The 18,238-nt window shown below is 40.1% G+C and overlaps 1 protein-coding gene across 3 annotated transcripts in view; it reads right to left on the reverse strand.

Annotated features, from left to right (window-relative positions):
• rap1gap2a (RAP1 GTPase activating protein 2a) overlaps positions 1-18,238 on the reverse strand; it is a 117,524-nt gene that overhangs the window by 74,952 nt on the left and 24,334 nt on the right. Inside the window, exon 1 of one of the 3 annotated variants that reach the window (XM_051957892.1) lies at positions 14,414-14,432. The exons of the other annotated variants lie outside the window; for them this stretch is intronic. Within the exon in view, the coding sequence (XP_051813852.1) occupies positions 14,414-14,430 (17 nt within the window). The 5' untranslated portion in view covers positions 14,431-14,432. Of the gene's footprint in view, positions 1-14,413; positions 14,433-18,238 lie in introns of those variants that run through there. 3 annotated transcript variants of the gene reach the window in all.

Here is an 18,238-nt window from a genome sequence, read left to right on the forward strand (position 1 = left end):
TAGAGTCCTGATAATGAAATTTGTCAAAGTTCTGATGAGTCTTTAAAGGAAATGTTAATCCTCTCTCTATTTCCTTTTTATTTGTCTGAGGAAAACAAGCAGACAAAAAAAAAGAATCCATGCCAAATTGACCCTAAACCTCAGACCCCATCATGCAGTCGCCCATCTCTTCTGGTAAAGTCACTGATTTGACATAAGTGAATCAGTAACAGCTGTGTAGAGAAACACCAGCTTGCATCTGTCCGGTCTTATAAAAATCTAAGACCGAGTTGGAGGGAGGGAGGTTGGGGCAGGATGGAGAGGATGTGTTTCCATCCATCCATTTTCTCAACCACTTATCCCTTTCAGGGTCGCAGAGGCTGGAGCCAATCCCAGCATGCATCAGGGGAGAGGCAGAGCACAGATCACCAGTCTAACACCGAGCTGAAGGGATGTCTTTTTCACATTATTAGAAATGGTTGGCACCACATTTCATTTATGGATTACAACTTTTTTGGCCAGGACCTGGTGCATGACTGCAGGTCCTTCCAGCTTATCAAGACCTACAACTAACTGATAGGTTATCCTGCATCCGGAAAGGAATAGTTTGGGAAATATGGTTAATGCTTCTCTTGCAATGTGTACTTAATTCAAATGGGAATAAAGCAGGAACAGAGAACAACCTGGTTCTGTAGGTAATAACCTATCTATCACAATGTCAAAAGCAGCTACTTACTGTTCACTGGCATCTTGAATTTCCTTCGGGATAAATAAAGTATCTATCTATCTATCTATCTATCTGGTTTGTTTAATTCATCCCAAAAAAGGTCAAAAATAACAGTTAATTGTTTTTATTTTTCATGGTTTATGGGCCATGTCTTGGCAGTACCTTCCTGGAAGAGACATTTCAGCACATAACCACCTAAAATAAACTTTTGAATTGCCATTTCCCCAGTTTCCTGTCTTTATGCTAAGCTAACCGCTTCTGGCTCCGAACACTCAAGGATATTTCTCAACAAACCAAAAACTTCATATAAAGGACCAGAGGGAGATTCTGAAATTGAGACGCTAAGAAATCAAAAGACAGGAGGATAATATAAACTAAAAACAGCAAACATGATATAACCATAAATACAATGAAAAGAAAGTAGGAAAACAAGGGAGGAATTTTGATTGAGGAGGGAAATTGGCTGAGAGCAAGAAGACAAATAAGAGGGAGGCTGAGAGCAAATGCAAGCGAGAGACCACAGGCAGGAGTTGGAGGACAGAAATGAGACATGAGCAATGCAGGGCCATGATGAATAGGAGATATATCCGTTCCTTTTGTGAGTGCTGATTACAGTGTCAAATCACAGACAGTCCTTTGTTAATCACCAATCCCACTGGCCTCGACAAGCTCTCTGCTCCCTGCTGTCACTTCATTGCGACAGAAATGTCATCGGACAATTATTTTCACACACTCGGGGCTATTTGTGGCATGATTGTTTTTCTCCGCTTGCGATGTGTTGATAATGGCTTTGGGTGATATTTTGCCACCCTTCTCTCACACATACATGTGGAGTGTATGCAGTATGTGTGCCATTTCTGTCACTAATCGGCGTAATGACTGCAAATGGATTTTCTGACACATATGAAAACATAAGTGGACAAATGAGGCTGCGCTCTCCTGCTGTTCAAAACAATCTTTTTTCTGTAGATGCAGCATCACATGGCACAGCTGCTTTCTTTTAATTACTCTCTCATACTTCCTGTTCAGTTGTGTTGTTCAGCCAGTGTCTCTCCCCCTCTTTTATTCCTTGCTGTTTCTCTGTTTCCTCTGGAACCTTAATGTCATGCGTAACATCACAGAGTTAAATCAATTTCCTGCTTTCTCCGTTTGCTTGGTTGACGGGGATGTTGGCAGACAGCTGGTAGCACCAGACTTAGACAGGAATACACACAAACATGTTTGAATATACACCTTGGGAATTCGATATAGAGACCGCAAGAAGAAGAATGTGAGAGCCAAGACAGAAAGAAAAGTAAGGGTTGACAAAGAAGCAGTATAAAACAGTATGCAGCACTGTTTGTCACCATATTCTGCAAGTATTTCTGTATTTTAATGCCAAATATTGACCTTATTTAAATTATACCTTCAAACAGCAGCTGTCCAATCATAGCTTAGCAACTGTAACTAGGCACATGTTGCAGCAGGGTGTATTTTAAAGAGTTTGAAGGTAACTCCTCAAGACTAAAAGCAAAAGGAAGGAGTTACATCCATGTTTTAACATGTCCAGATAACTAGCTCACTCTGTACAATCAGCTGAGTCTCACAGAAAAGTGTGATAGTTACTGTGGTCCAAAGCTCAAAATGTATTATTTTTAACAGAAAAGCCAGTAAAATTGTGAGCTGAGCTGAGCTGAGTGTTTAATGTTTGAACAAGTGTATTTCAACCCAAACATGATCTTTTCTAACCAACTAGTTTTGTGACAGAAAACAGTGGAAATCAGGTTGAATCACGACACAGCAACAGATGTACACGGGCCTCCAGGCCTGGTTTCTTGAATGAAAGTCCCGGGGTTGGTGCAGCCTCCACCTTCCTTATGCAAACTTTTCTGCTCTTTATATGTGCAAAGTGAGAAAAAAAAACAACTAGTGAGTAAGTTTGTAAGAAAGCAAAAGCAAAGTGTGGAAGAAATTCATTTGGATGCAGATCAATAGAAAAGGAGAGGCCAAATAATATAGGCCTCTCACAATTTTACAGCCTTTTCTTTGTGAAACTTAAACTTTTTTGCCCTGTGGCCCAACATGATTATTAGATTGATCAATACATTTTGGTGTGAAATTCCATTAAAACAAGTCCAATTAGCAACAAGCATATTTAATATAAAAATATCCTGTTAACCACTACATCAGCTGAGCAACAAAACAAACAGTCCAGAGCTGGTTTCACAAGCACATTTTAGCTATACTGTTTAGCTAGTCTGAAGTTTTCTCAAAAATCTAATTTAGTGTCATTTTTTATATGGTTTTGCTAAACAAAATACATACATTTTAATTCATTTGACTTAAAATCCAGTGCAAATTAGTTTTACTGAAGATAAGCCAAGCTGCTTTGTGAAACAGATACATTTATATGTCTAACCATATTATGACAGTTTATCTTTTTCCTTTCCTAAAAACAGGGCAGTTTCTCCATCTTTATGAGTTGACACTGATCATCAACTGGTGAAGAAAGTAGCCAAATACATTTCTGAAGACTAAAAAGATTGATCTGGTGCCACCTTCTCCAAATGCTCAATGCCAGCAGACATGTAGGCGTTTTTCTGGTTTGAAAGAGTCTCTTGAGGAGGCTGGTGGTGTGGTGGCAGCCAAAGTCACCCCAGAGAGGTTTATGTCCAAAACTACTTGGTTAGGTTTCAGAAAAGATCATAGCATGGGTTAGAATACACCTTCTCCAAAGACGAACTACACATTACAAGGCAGATGTGGCATTGCCTGAAAAGGCGCAACAGCACCATTAGAGAACATCTGGATTTGGACTAATGCCATTTATTCATGACATTCTAGGAATTTTAGAGGACTTTTAAGTCACCCTAAAGGTTAAAATTAAGCTAATAGGTGCCCAATGCATTCAAATGTGACACCAAGGAGTCCTGACAAAGCAGCCATGTGTGACAAGATGGGAGTGAGACCATTCTTTCGAAAATGACTGAAGCTTTCAGCTGATTAATGAGCATAATTACTGTACACAGCATATGGAACATGTGAGAATAAATCTCAATAGGCGTAGCAACAGTAACTAAGGAGGCTGTGACTTCGTGGACGGATATAATGGCTTTAACAGTACCATCCATTTGTTATTGATTTTTTTCTATCAATCAAACTGCCTCCTTTGCAAAATGGTCCATAGTTCCCTATACATTTAGATTTACATCTATTATAATATGTAATTTGATTTTGCAGCGACCGGGGGCGAGTTACAAATATCTATCATCACGAGCCATTACCATATTAGCTGTTAGCGACAGTGAGCGGGGCCAAACAGGCAAGGACAAGCTGAGGCCGTATCTGCAGGTTGCTCATATGGAGATGAATTATTCCTTTGAAAGAAAATTGGGTTTGAGCTCAGCTCTGCTGGAGCGAGACAGGGCCTTGTTCCCTGCCTCTGATGTACGTACAAAATGGACGCACTGAGAGGGAAAGTGTGCGTATGTTTATGTGTGCATGAACAGAGCTAGGAGTCAACGGGAGCTTTAATACAGATTTTTAGGTCCTCTTATGAGCAGGAATGAGAGTAAGGTGAGTGAATAAGAAACAACAAATGAAGAGATGGTCTGATGGTAAGAGAAAAACAATAGATTGATTGATGGAAAGCTCTAAAATGGCTTTTGAACGACAAGATGGACATGAACATCAGTGACCAAGCGCTGGGCTATCAGTCAACAGCTTTCATGTGGATGTTTGATGATGACCTCACAAGGTCGCAGGGAAGGCACGTCTCCAACACTCTCGCACAAACACACTTTTATCCACAGAGGTCACACTTTTACAAGAAAGAGAAAGAAAAAAAATATCTTTCACAAACCCCGGCATCCTCATCTCTCCCTCTTTCTCTACCCCCAGCTCATTTTCTCAAGAGAGAAACCTTCTTGTCTCTACCCTCTTCCATCCCTCAGTTTGTTTGTTTTTTTCTCTCCCGTCATGACTCTCTTCGCTCTTTTTAGATGTTAAGAGCTTCTCAGCGGTGTGGGGCAGCTGGCAAAGAGGAGAGGAAGGAAGGAAGGTCAAACTTTCTCCTCTCCTTTCTGTTTGTTCAATCTCAGCAAAGCATCTGTCTCCCCTCCTCTATTAATGCCTCCTTATATCACCCTTGATCCCTCTTTCACTCCACCTGACCATGCAGAGTCTATCTCCATCTGTTCGCTCATTCTCTTTTTCATTTTCTGCGCTCACCACAGCATCGCTCTTCTTTCTTTGAGACGCCGATGGGCTGGGCTGTAATTTGCCGCTAGCTTATGTCAAGTGTTTGTGTACAAATCAGCAGCAGAAGTGATCACGGAGCATATCTTAAAACATCCTCCTAAGTTGGTCTCCAACGGCAACGCTGCCAGGGATAGTTAGCTTTGGCAGCCTCCCAGAGACACAACGGAGATCGACAAGACGTAAAGGAGAGAGTACAGTATATATATTCAACAACAACAACATTTTAGTTTTTCTGGATCAGGCATCACTTTAGAATTCAAGGGAGTAGGGTGAAAAAACTCATGATATCGGTCATTGTTGTTGCTTTTCCCATTAAGGTTATATTCAAGCTATTAGCAGAGTTGCAAGGGATAATCAGTTAATTAATTAGCTGTTAACTATTATATTAATCAACAACTATTTAGATAATTAATCAGCTAAATCTTAATATTTTCTCATTTCTTTCCTCCTGTTTGAGAGTAAAGGTGCATTAAATGTAAATCTAAGTAAATGTATGTTGTTATTGTTAGCATTTGACACTTTATGGTGGATTTTTCAATTTAGTCTATTTTTTCAAAATTTATTTTGTTGTGCTTTTTGTATTTCAGGCATTTGAGTTCATCATCTTGGCACTGATGGACATTTTTCTAACTTTTCCGACGTGTTATAGACCAAAAAATTAATCAATTAATTAAGAAATAATTGGCAGATTAAGAGACAATGACAGTAATTGTTAAATGCAGCCATACTTCTAAATAAACACATATTTTCTGTTGCCAAATGCTCTAAATATCAGAATACATGGGCATCACACGCAATAAATTACTTCCCTTATCATTTTTTTTTATTTGTTATCAACCTCTCTTTCTCCTGTTGGAATAATCCCCATGATTATGAATATTTCAATTAAAATACTGCTGTCGATCACACCTTTATGTTATTGACCTCTTTAAAGACTGGGGTTATTCTATATTATTTCACAGTTGCAAAGAAAAAACAAAAAACTAATGTCTCTCTCAACACTGATTTCCCCTCCATTAATTCTGGCTCGTTGTTCAGGGATAAATCTTTTGAAAGTGGACCTAAAATATAATATGTTTTTTAAACTCTTAACAGCCAGGTACGAAAGTTCATAGAAACAAATATTACTCTAAGTAAAGAATGAATACATATTTCCAGTGGCAGGTTATTACACATTCATGATGTAGAGAGTATCTGGGGCAGCGGATGATATATGTCCGACAGAATCAAAATAAACTACAGTGTGTGTGCAAGGTAATGAAGGAAAATGTAATCCGGTGTAATGATGCAGTAAATTAATGGTTTTGAAATGCTTTCTGGGTGACAGTGGAGGTCTATGGCACAGATACAGGCACTGCTATACAGTGGAATCAATTTAGTATGACTTGTTGGCGTGATTTATTCAAAATCAAATCAGGTTTATTCATAAAGTACATTTTTAAACAAGACAGGATAAACGCTTAGAAAATCTACTTGTAAAACAAAACAACAGAAATATAATGCAAGACTAAATTCTGAAATAAAATAATATAGAATGCTAATATATATATATATATATATATATATTTTTTTTTTTTTTAAACCCACAAAGAGCAACCCAAAACTACTGAAATACATCTTGAGATTTTTCTTAGAAATGTTAAAGGAAGGGGGACATTTGATGGAGAAAAAAAAGAAAAATTATTCCAACGCTTTGGAGCTGCCACTGCAAAGGCACCGTTTCTCCTTTACCCCGCCAAACTCGACCGTATAAGGGGGTTAAAGCAGCTGCTTTGAGGATCTAACAGACACTGAGGTAAAGTGAGTGCAGAAAAGTTGTGAGAAGTACCCAGGTGCCAGTCAACGCGTGGCTTTGTGAGCAAACAAAAGAGCCTCAAAATCAATTCAGTATTGAACAGGGACAGAGTGCAGGGATGCTAGCACAGGTGTGATGCTTTCCACTTTTTTAATGCCAGTTAGAAGTCTTGCAGCAGCTGTGGACAAGGCAGCAAGGACTGACAAATACAGAGAGTCCCAGCAGTCAAGTCAAGCAACTTTGAGGAAATGAATGCAGGGGTCACAGCCGTTATGTCATTTAGACAGATGGATTTCAATTTGAGAATGTTCCCCTGGTTAAAAGTAGCACAGTTTTAGCACAGAGTTAATTTGTCAAATTGCATAGCTGAGTCAAAGATGAGACCCAGATTCCTGAAGGTCAATGGCCCCAAGTGGCTGGTCAGTGCTGGACGGACCAGAAACAATCGCCTTCATCTTATTGTCAATTAGCCAGTTTTTAGTAATCAGGCAGATAAAGTCGTCCAGATTTAAAGGCAGATGTATTTATGTTTTATCAGGATAACAGTGGATGGAAACCTGACTGTAGAAGATGGAGCCAAAGGGAAGCATATGCAGAGAATCAAATAGGCACTAAGATGGACTCTTGAGGTACTCCACAATGGATTGGGGACATTTCTGCTTAACAGGAGGCAAACTACTTCAGCACAGTGACCTAGATGCCAACCTGATAGTTGCGATGGTTTAAGGGAAAGCAACAGCCCACTGTACCAAAAGCTACACTGAGGTCTAACAGAAATAAAATGCCACAGTTACCAGAGTCTAGAGACAGCAGCAAGCCATCGGAAAGCTTAAGCCGAGCAGAATCTGTGGTGAAGCCATGATGCCTGATTGGAATTTTTTGATTTTGTTGTATAAAGAGGTCAGAAGCTGCACAATTTGAAACAGCAAGGGGAATTTCATTTGCAAGACTATCCATCCATTATCTATACACTGCATAATCCTCATTAGGGTCGTGGAGGGGCTGGAGCTTATCCTTTACTTAGGGTGAAGGCAGGGAAGACTGTCATATATAATAAGAAAAACAGTGGGCCTTGTGGTGTCTAATATTTCCTTCAAGATATGTTTGAAAAATATCCAAAGTGTAAGTGGTAGACTACATCTGAAGTCCTTTGCAGTATGTAGTCTATTACCGACAAGAAGAAGAACACTGCCAGATGCATCCTTTAACCCTTTGATGCACAACATGGGTCAAAAGTGACCCACATTCAATGGAATATGGGTATCTTTTGACCCATGCTGCACATCAAAAGGTTAAAGAAAGGGTTACTTATTGTTGGATACAATGTGCCCATTATTTTTGAGACATATAAACAATAGATTGAGCAGTGTAGGCTTCACGACAATTGGGTAAAACACTGATAATTTTAACCCCTTTCCTTAGACGAGCAATGAACTTCTTCAATAGTAAACCCAGGGCCGACCTACTGCACAAAGTTGTCAGATGTGTGTTTTGTGGTACTGAAGCAGATGTAACTGTGGGGTCAGTTTGGAAGTTTGCACAATCAATCTTTGTGTATCTTTATCCTCAAAGAAAGTCAGCGAGGGCAGCAGTTAGAAGGACTGTCAGAACAAGAACAGGTACATCCTCTGATCCTCTCACCTCCTACATCCCCATGGATATGAATGCGCATGTGGGTGGGTGGGCATGTGTGTATGTCTGTGTATGTGTGTGACTTTGCATGTGTGTGTGTACGTGCTCTTTACCCGTTTTCCACAGCTTGCCGCTCAGGGAGTTCACTGCCTCTAAATAGGTGAGGGTCTGTTTTATGAGCCCTTAACAGCCAGCACTCAGGCCAGATGGTGCGCTTATCAGCTACTCTGTGTGTCTGAGTGTGTAACTGTGTGTGTAGGGAAAAGGCAAGAAGTAAATATTTGTCAAAAGCAAAGAGGCAGCTGGTTGTCTGGGGGACTTCAACAAGACTGTCGCTTTAACAAGCAAAGCACATACACAGTGACACTAGTGGCAATACAGTTTGGAGGCAGAGAGAAAGAAGGAGATATGCTGTTTTCTGTAATTTAGAGTGTATGCCTCTTTATGAGGGATGTGACCTTTGATTAACACACAAGCTGGAAGCAAACCAACAGACTTTCAGGCTAATTTTCATCTGAAAAGTAGGATTAGAGTTGTGAAATTATATTCATAACACATTTTCTCTTTGCACTAAACTGCAAGACTAAATTGTGCTAAAATGCATGGAAAGAAGCTCAGTTGATGAATACTAGGAGCAAATACTTTGGTCAGATGAGACCACGATAAATTAGTTTTTTTCCGGTGGGGTCAAGCATGTCTGACATAAATTCTGTCAGGACTACCGCAGTGAATGCATAGTCCTCACAGTGAAGTACACAGGTAGGACTATGATAATATGAGGCTAAAGTATTCGGGAAATGATATTTATGGATGACACTATGAATACCTGTGGATATACCAAAATACTGGCTGACAAGATGACTCCAAGTTTGCAGAAGCTTAGCAGAAGAGGAATATTACACATAACACAAGTCACACAAGAGTTTCTGAAACTCTGATCTGTCCAAGCAAATCCAACAGAACACCTTTGATGTATATTTTAAAAAGAAAGTCAGAGCAACACAACCTGTTCAGCATAGAATGAAGGAAAAAATTGTCTCTGAACAATGCCAGAACATGTCTCCAGAACTTTAATGTCCTCCATCCTTTATCATCCATCAAACGTCAGACCGATGAAACACTAAAACTAAAAAATATTTGAATCTCAGTACTGAAATGTGCATTAACTTGTTGCTTCCTATGGTGGGAGCTGTATTTAATACACTAAGTCTAATCTGTTGGTTTTTAATTTCACATTAGAACAAATGCACTGCTGTTCTACCTGGAAGTAATTCAGAATTTGTGATCCATCATTTTACATTTAGGTGAGGTTACTTACTTTTGTTGTATATTGTAGTAACTTTCTTTCTTGCATCTACAAGAAAGATGGCTCATTTCAATCTCTGGGCACGTAGAAGAGAAAAAGAATTGATTGTTTTTAAGAGCAACTGTATACATAATGTATTTAAAAATGATAGTTTTTTAATTAACAATAAATCTAATGACTATATGTATATGTTGCATGTAGTGTTAAATCCATAGACTATATCGCTTAATTACATTTCCCCACAGTTATGAAGTGATTTTCATATTTCATTATTATTCACCCTCACTGCTCTCAATGTGATTTACAGATGCAGCTGGAGGTGACTGTTTTCACCAGAAACAAGTTTTAAAAGCAACAGAAGGCCTTTTACTAAACATCAGAACAACATGAGTGAGTGAGCAAATTTAGTGGTGACCAAAACAGAGCAAAAGGAGACTTACATTCACCTTAACCCTAACCCTAAACAAATACATGCTAATGTTGGTGGTGATGATATGTGAATAGGTAACTGTTTTTTAAATGAACAAAAATTACTTAAAATGGGATAATATCTAGTTTACTTAGGGGTAGTTGCAGCATTTTTTTGACTGGCAACAAATGGAGTCAAGGACTGCGAAGAGCATCTCAGTGGTCCTGTCCAATACCATCAGGTTTGAGAATCATTTGTTGAGAAACCAATAAGACTTACTAGAATATTTGGCTTTCAAAGTGACCTACTGTGCATCACTTCTTACAGTCTTAGGTGTGGAGACATCCTGCTTCGATGCAAGATATGGCACTGATACCATCTCCCATAACTTTGGGTAAAAAAAAAGCAGGTAGACACGACTGAGTGCTCATTTTAGCAAAGGAAATGCAAAAAGTAAAGAAACAAGGGGTTGGATAAAGAAAAAAGATAGCATTAGTACATTTTGCATCCAGTACAACCTATGAAGTTTTCCACAGTAGACCGCTGTTTTAATTCTCTTTAAATGATGACAAATAAAAGCACCAGAGCTAGTTGTAATCTCCTCTGAGAACTATAAGATCCCTTATCCCACATCGTCCTCTTGAATACATTACCTGAGTGCAGCCTCCTCTGCTCTGATACCACTCAACAATTAAATCAGATTTAACCTTGCACTGAACAGAGGCTCTTGTCTGCTTGGTCTTTAGCCAGCAAGAGTTATACGACCATCCTTTAATAAAGCTGTCTCTCCTTTACATATCTGAAAACCTCTTGGTATTCTGTTAATGTCTTCAAACATGAGCATGCAGGTGTATGAATGAAATGAAGCTTCCCTGCAGATGACACTGCAGAATTCTGGGTCATTACACAGAACTCAAAGTGCTGCGGGTGTCATGTTACAAGTCATGATGTGCTGTCCCGCTGTATTCTGTCCCCACATGTTCCTTTGGATGGCACACACACATATAAAACACACACTAGAACCACTGGGAAGAAAGCTCTCTTATTGCTATAGGCAACCACTGGCATTGCAAGTCAGATTATCTTTCCGCTGGTTATGTTTTGATGCACTTGGCAATGAAGTCTGCCCATGAGGCAAGACAACCAGGGCCAGTCACCATGGTAATGAACCATACTGGACCATCCCTGAGGTAATCATCGGTTCTTGCTGCCATGGCAACAGCCATGGCTCCCTATAGACAGCTGCATACAAGTATGGCTGAAAAAAACACTGTGATCTGTCTTGCAGAGGTAACCTATAGACAAGAGTCCGCTGGTTTTAAGGTTTAGTGTGTCAGGTGCAATTTAGATGCAGGCTGTCGTCCTGCAGAGCTGTGGTTGTCTTTACTAATCCTGGGAGAGTGTGAAGGAATAAATTCAAAAGTGGCAGATAGACAGGTGGTATCTAAAGAAAAAGGTTTCCACAACAAAAAAGCTTCCAAATGCCATTCAAGTGTGATATCAGTGGATCAGCTTGAATATTTTCTGCCTTCACAATGAATATCAGTTCTTCTAATGCTGATCCCAAGATGAGCTTCAACAGGTAGAGATGTTAACAGGTGGGACAGCACTTGACATAGATTTTTAGCAAGGGGAATAGTAGAGAAATTGCTCCCTCTAGTGAATCCTTTGCTTCACTTCAGCTGCTCTCATTGCAGTGCACTGATTTTCCCTCTTTGAGACAAACACAATGCAGCTAGCTCCCTCTTGTGGATTAAAAAAAGAAGTGGGTGAAATGGGTGATGTGAACTTTTTCACCCATGACATATTTCTGTGCAAGAAGACAGCACTTAAGTATATTCATGACCAGGAATCAGACAAGAGTTAACATCCATGCAAACCAGGAAAAGTTAAATTCTGAAAAATGATATGAATATAGATCTGGTTATCAGCTGTAATCAGCAGTATTCTGAAAGTTTAGAAACAGATATCAAAGAATGCTAAATGCCATGTATATAAAATACATAAAGTATTTACTGCTATGCAGCTTCATTGGAATTGGAGATGTGAGATGAGGGGGAAGTGCAACATCCTCTTCTGAGCTCTTGAGTATGGTGGAGTTCTACCACTTCCCACACTGGGTTGCTACAAACGTCTCCGCAAAGTTGTTGGTTTTGGTTTCTCTACCCTTTTTCTCACACGCTGTAGGGGCAGGGTGAAACAAATGTACAGGCAAGCCCTAAGGTGTTATTGTTCAAAGGAGTGAACTGAAACTGCTATGAGTGAGTCAGGCCCACCAGATCACTTCGTATGTTTGCATATTGTTTTCACATTGAACCCTGGTTCCCAAATTAACCCCGGCTGAGTCACACTCACCCAGGGCAGCTGTATATTAGATCTAAGCTGATTTAACGTCTGTCCTCCCTTACTGCTCCCTTCCCTTCTCTTTGCCAGTGACTGCAGGCTTGTATTAGGTTAGGTAACAGACTGTAACTGTGTACACTGCATCAACAACCACTTCCAATAAGGAAAACACAATAAAGCTGACAGCTCATTAAGGCTCCATGCAGCCTCCCTGTGACTAATTATTGCTTCTTTTCCTTGTGCTATAGAGCAAAGCCTTGAGCTTTAACAAGCCATCACCCTGAGTAAATATGACACCAGCAGACATTGGGTCTCGTGTTTGTTCGGTGTCACAACTCACCGTCGTTCCCTGCAATATAGAAGGTGCACTAGGAGATAAAGTAAATGCCAGGCTCCAGAAATAGCAGCTGCCCATTTGCTCTTTTCCATGATGCTGGCAGACAGATAACATTTACACCTGGCCCCAAAAAACTAGGCTAGACAACGATAAGGGGTGGAGACTTTTTTTTTAGAAGAAGGCACCTCCTCTTATCACAACCTTCTCTTTAAAAACGCCACTTTCATTTTTTTCTGAACTCATTTTCTCCAAGGCCTGTCTCGGTCTCTTCCTGTCCGTCAGCCCGTACAAAAATCCAACTGAAGTGGATGAAAATGTTATTTAAAACTTCTCTTATATGTGTAAAAGTGACTGAAATTCCATTTAAAGCTGAAGACACTGGCACTGTCTTAAAACAGGGTCATCAAGGACTCACATTAGACTACAAATGTGCACTCCTTGTTCTTGAAAAAAACACAATCCTGTTAGAAATCTGTCTGAGTGGACAAAACTCTCAGATGTAAGCAGCTGCTGTCTTTGAACTGAGAATCGCAGAGGTGAGGAGAGGAGAAGAAAGGATGGAGGAGGAGGATGGAAATAATTTGTGACAAGTATCAGTGTCTAATTAGCAGCAGCTGGCCGTAGACTCTCTCTGGCACACACTCATGTTAACAACAGTAGGAACGAGGACCCAAGCCAACAGTTGGCCAGATTGAAAATCTAGCGGGTAAAGCAATCTGTGGTTGAGCCTTAGAAAGTAATATGTTTGGTTTTAACACTGTGGAAACCTTCTTGTATTGTGAAAATAATGCACAACATTAAGACGCTGAAAGCTCTTACAAGAAAAACTGGATCGTGGCACAAAGATGTAGCAGCTTTTCATATAGCAAACAGACTGATTAATCCTTAAGACAGATGTCATCGTATCGTCCTATATACCCCCCTCACATCCTGCACGCTCAGACCAAAGTAATCATCTGATCTGTATCACACGCAGTCGTGGGCAGCTTTATGATCGGGACATCAAATATCCTGAAGTAACAATGTTTTATTACTCTCTGTTCCAATGCACTTTGAACTATAGTGCTTTACTCTCTTCAGTCTGGCTTTACTTCAGTCTACACTACTTTGCTATCACTAATTTAGTTAAACTATTCTAATTTGTTCTCATTAGCTTCAGTATTAATCCATACAAAGCAATATTAGCAAGTATTCACCATCATTTTAAAACAAATTTGTTCACAAGTTGCTTATTTAGATCATCAGCTACTGTAACCAAAGAGAAAAATAGTCTTCCTGGGGTCAACACAAGCACATTGACAGTAGCTTTTTAAGCATCTGACAAACCATTACTAGTATATTAATGCATCCACAGCAATAATATCCGAAATCAGACTCTGTTTGTGTAGATTCTCAGTCCTCCAGGCGATGATAATCCTAAGAATTTGGTAAAAAAATTAACAGGACATCATTCTTAAAGATGTTTCACCCACGCCTCTTCAGGTCTCATCAGCGAGGAGCTAAAGTATCCAGTTACTTTGTACTGAGACTCTTTGAAATTAGACTTTAACTTGTCAGCTTTGCAAGAAGTTTACCTACTGTTCTCATTTTGTCGAAAAAAGATCAAAAATACACACACAACACAAGAGAGGACAGCAGTTACTCACCACAGTTTGCGCGGCATCGTCACATAACATTAAGAAGCTCATCAGGTGCAACCTCACCTCCTCTCTGTCCCTCTCTCTCCTCTTTTGTGCCTGTTCATTCGCTTGTAATATTCACTCGCCCTCACCACCACTTCAAGACAAAACAGATGCATGTGTTTGCTCGGACACACACACACACACACACATTTGGGCTACTCTGACCCAAAGGCTTGATTATGCACTTATTAATGAGGTGCAGTGTGTATGGTGAAGGTGCAGAGATCCCTTTGTAGTAACCCGTGAGCAGAGGAGAGGCACGGGGACGGTGGCATTGAGGACAGGGGAGAGAGGAGGCAGAGGGAGAGAGGGGGGCAGGATTTAGTTGGAGCAGGAGAGGAATAAAAAGCACACTGTGAGCTGAGGGGGAGACAGGACAGAAAAGGCAGAAGGGAACTATATAAAACCCTCACACCTGCTGCCCCGCTGCCGCAAACTTTGAAGTGAGGAATCCATCTGATGTTTTTGTTCCATTAGCCTTCCACTACCCCTGGTTTTCAGCCTACTTTTTCTCACCTCTCCTCTCCCCTTATGGGTTTATTCGCCTTTATGTTTCACCATATACACTTTTCACAGCAATTATAAAACTACTGAGTCAACAGAATAACCCTAGAGTCATAAATTAGGAATATGTCAGACTGAGAGTTTACTAAGAGATGAGAACTGCAGCTAATATGGGGCTAAATGATGAGTGCAGGGGAAAAGAAAAGGTCAGATGTTTGTGATTCTTGGTCTGCTGGTTTTTCTCCAAGTGGCTAAAGCCTCCTTAACATTTCTGAGCAGATAACAGTCTGTAAAAGCTCTGAATAGATCATAAAGAAATATTGTCATTTGTCAAACGTTTATAATTTTCAGCCCAGTTTCACAAATTAATCCATATCATCACAAGGATCATGCACTCACATCTATGCCTCCATCTGTCCTCAGCATCTTTAGCATCAATTAAATAATCGATACACTGCATAGCATGGACACATGTCTATCTTTCGTAACCCTGTAACCTGACATCTCTGTTCCTCTCCTTCATTAGCTCCACGGTGCTTGTTCCCGCACTGCTTTCTTCCATCTAAAAAGTGAATCAAAGAAGCACACACATATGCACACGCACGTACAGTACACACAAGTCGGAGCCGTTCGGCGTAAGGACACAGCAGCAGCTCAATCAGGAGTCACGACTCCCTCATTCATATTCAGAGCCACTCCGGTGCAGACGGTCTAATGACACCTGGCCAGGCAGGGACCGCAGGAGACACTGAATGTTTGTGTGTGCTGTGCATGTGAACAGATGACAGATGAGTCCTATTTTGCATGTTACACACTTACCTGACTTAATATTTTATAGACTAAAGCTGTTGTTGTGAAACAAATCTGACCACAAATCCACCTTGTTTAGTGTGCGATCATTGTGGCAATTGGAGCCCCGGTCTAGCATTTTAATACTGTGTCCTTAAACATGTTCTGGATTAATAAAGAGTTTGACTTTCAGTAACTTTCACAAGTAAAAACTTCAATGGCCAGCCTTTCATATTAATCACTCTGACAGGTGCAAACCTTTCACACCCTTAAGCTGATTCTGAAAATCAGGCTTTATATATTTTTAGTCCCTTGATTCTATACAGACAGAATAGCCAAGGGAACTGAAAAATGTGATCATGGGACTTAACATGTCTGGAAACAAATACAGGAAGGTCAGTGACCAAACCAGTCAAAACACAGTTGCAGCTGAGCTACAGAACAAGCCATAGTACCACTAATCAGAGCTGCAGTGGTTATCCAGCTAAAATGATGCTACAGACAGGGTATTATTTTCACAATCTAACTTTGAAAAACAGATGGGCAAGTATTTCATGCTTAGGCACATGGGTTACCAGTGAAAATGAATTTGTTTTTGAGACAGTTTAGACAGAATGAAGGACAGCACACAACCTCTATGAGTGGCGTTAAAGAAAATCTCCTTATTTGATCAATCTTAAGTATAGAAGAATGGTGACTGCAGGAGCACATTTTTTGGAGATAAAAAACACATTTCTTTGGCTTTTGATGGGGTCCAGTATGTTGACATGACATGAATCTGGACAGGACAACCACAGTGAATGCATAGTCCCTATAATGAAGCACGGAGGTGGTAGTGAGATAATATGGAACTACGTGAATGTAAAAGCTTTTGGGAATGTGACATTTATGGGTAAACCACCATGAATGCATGTGATTTGGACAGCAAGAACAACGGAGTAATGAAGTTAGTAGGTGGGGAAACATATAAGGTTTAAACAGCAATTAAATGTTACTATGACTGACTCTAAACTGAGTGAGAAAAGTGGAGTTTGCTCTTCCTTTGGTTTTGTGAAATTGCGTGTATGTTTGAACAGACAGGAGTTTTGGGAGTGGATACAGATCGAGTTAAAACACACACACGTACAAACACAGCCCCCGAAGCCCTTCACATCTCATCACTACAGCAACCTTCTTTGGCAAGGCTTGCCAATGGTTTGCTTCAACAAAGAGAAGCTGCTCACACAATATCCTCAAAGAACATCACATTAAGGAGGAACACAACTGAGCAAAGGATATTCACATTTGCGCTCCGCAGCAATCCGGAGTTAATCACGCCACAGGCAGCAGCAGCTCTGTATACCTCAAATAATCATTACACAGTGTGATTTCCATTCCAGATTGTTTTTCTCAAATTGCAAAAACCCAGGCGCAGACCAAAATCCACATCTGTCAGCATCACCACTGTTACTTCTCCTTTCACAGTCGTGAAAAACAAAGGAAACTAGCAATTATCTGCCAAATGTTGTCAGGTCTTGTTAACAAAATTCAGGCATCCAGCGTGCGAGCGAACAATGCCATCCATCCAGCACATCAAACGTAAACAAAGCAAGTGATCAGGCAGTCAGCTGGGGCTACGCTAATTTATTTTTAGACCAAAATAACGGACGAAATTGGACGTCTTTTACAGTAAAAGCAGCTGAGAATAAAGTGTCCTGCGGTGATTGTGAATTAAACCAGTTATGTAAGTTTGTTATGCAATTTCAGTGAGTTGAGGCAGATTTCTTATCAATCCCTGTGGGTTAATTTGACCCATCCTTGCTAGTTTGAAGCAGCGATGTGCCATGTCACAACACCCATGGAGAATTTCTGTGGGAGAACACCAGATTAACTAGGAGAAAACCACACAAACAGAAACCATGTTCAGTTGACCTTGGTGGGATTTGAACCAACCAAAGGCTTCATGCAGTGATACTGGCAAGCACGGACTCACCGTGCCCTCTTGTAATGAATCTGGTGGCAGCTGTTGGCTCGATAAAAGTATTCAGAAAATCAAATCCAGGGATGATTTTGCATAAAGCAAGATTTTAGTATTGGAGACAAAATGCAATTTTGAATCCTCTTGAATACCAAAGCTACCTATGTGAATGTTACGCACTTACACAAATCTCTATTTACCTAGAAATTACCACTGTATATTGTAAGAAAACTGGTGTATTCTAGATAATGTTGATTTCAGTCCGCCGACAAATGCTTTTAAAATGAAACATTAGCTTTGCCAACATTGACAGGCAAGTAACACCTGTCAGGTTACATAAAAATAAATATGGAACATACTTTACATAAATATGCTCTTTGAGTGCATACATTTGAAAATCATTGTATTTTCTGTCTGCAGCTGCTAGGGGGGCCATCACAATAAGAGTAGGCATAATAATTTCATTACAGGAGAGACTTGATGTTCTCTGCAGTTAGATGGAAAAATTATGTGCCTATACAGTCATAGAAAAAAAACAT

The sequence above is a fragment of the Acanthochromis polyacanthus genome, chromosome 13, assembly GCF_021347895.1.
Source record: "Acanthochromis polyacanthus isolate Apoly-LR-REF ecotype Palm Island chromosome 13, KAUST_Apoly_ChrSc, whole genome shotgun sequence".
NCBI classification, from domain to species: Eukaryota; Metazoa; Chordata; class Actinopteri; family Pomacentridae; genus Acanthochromis; species Acanthochromis polyacanthus.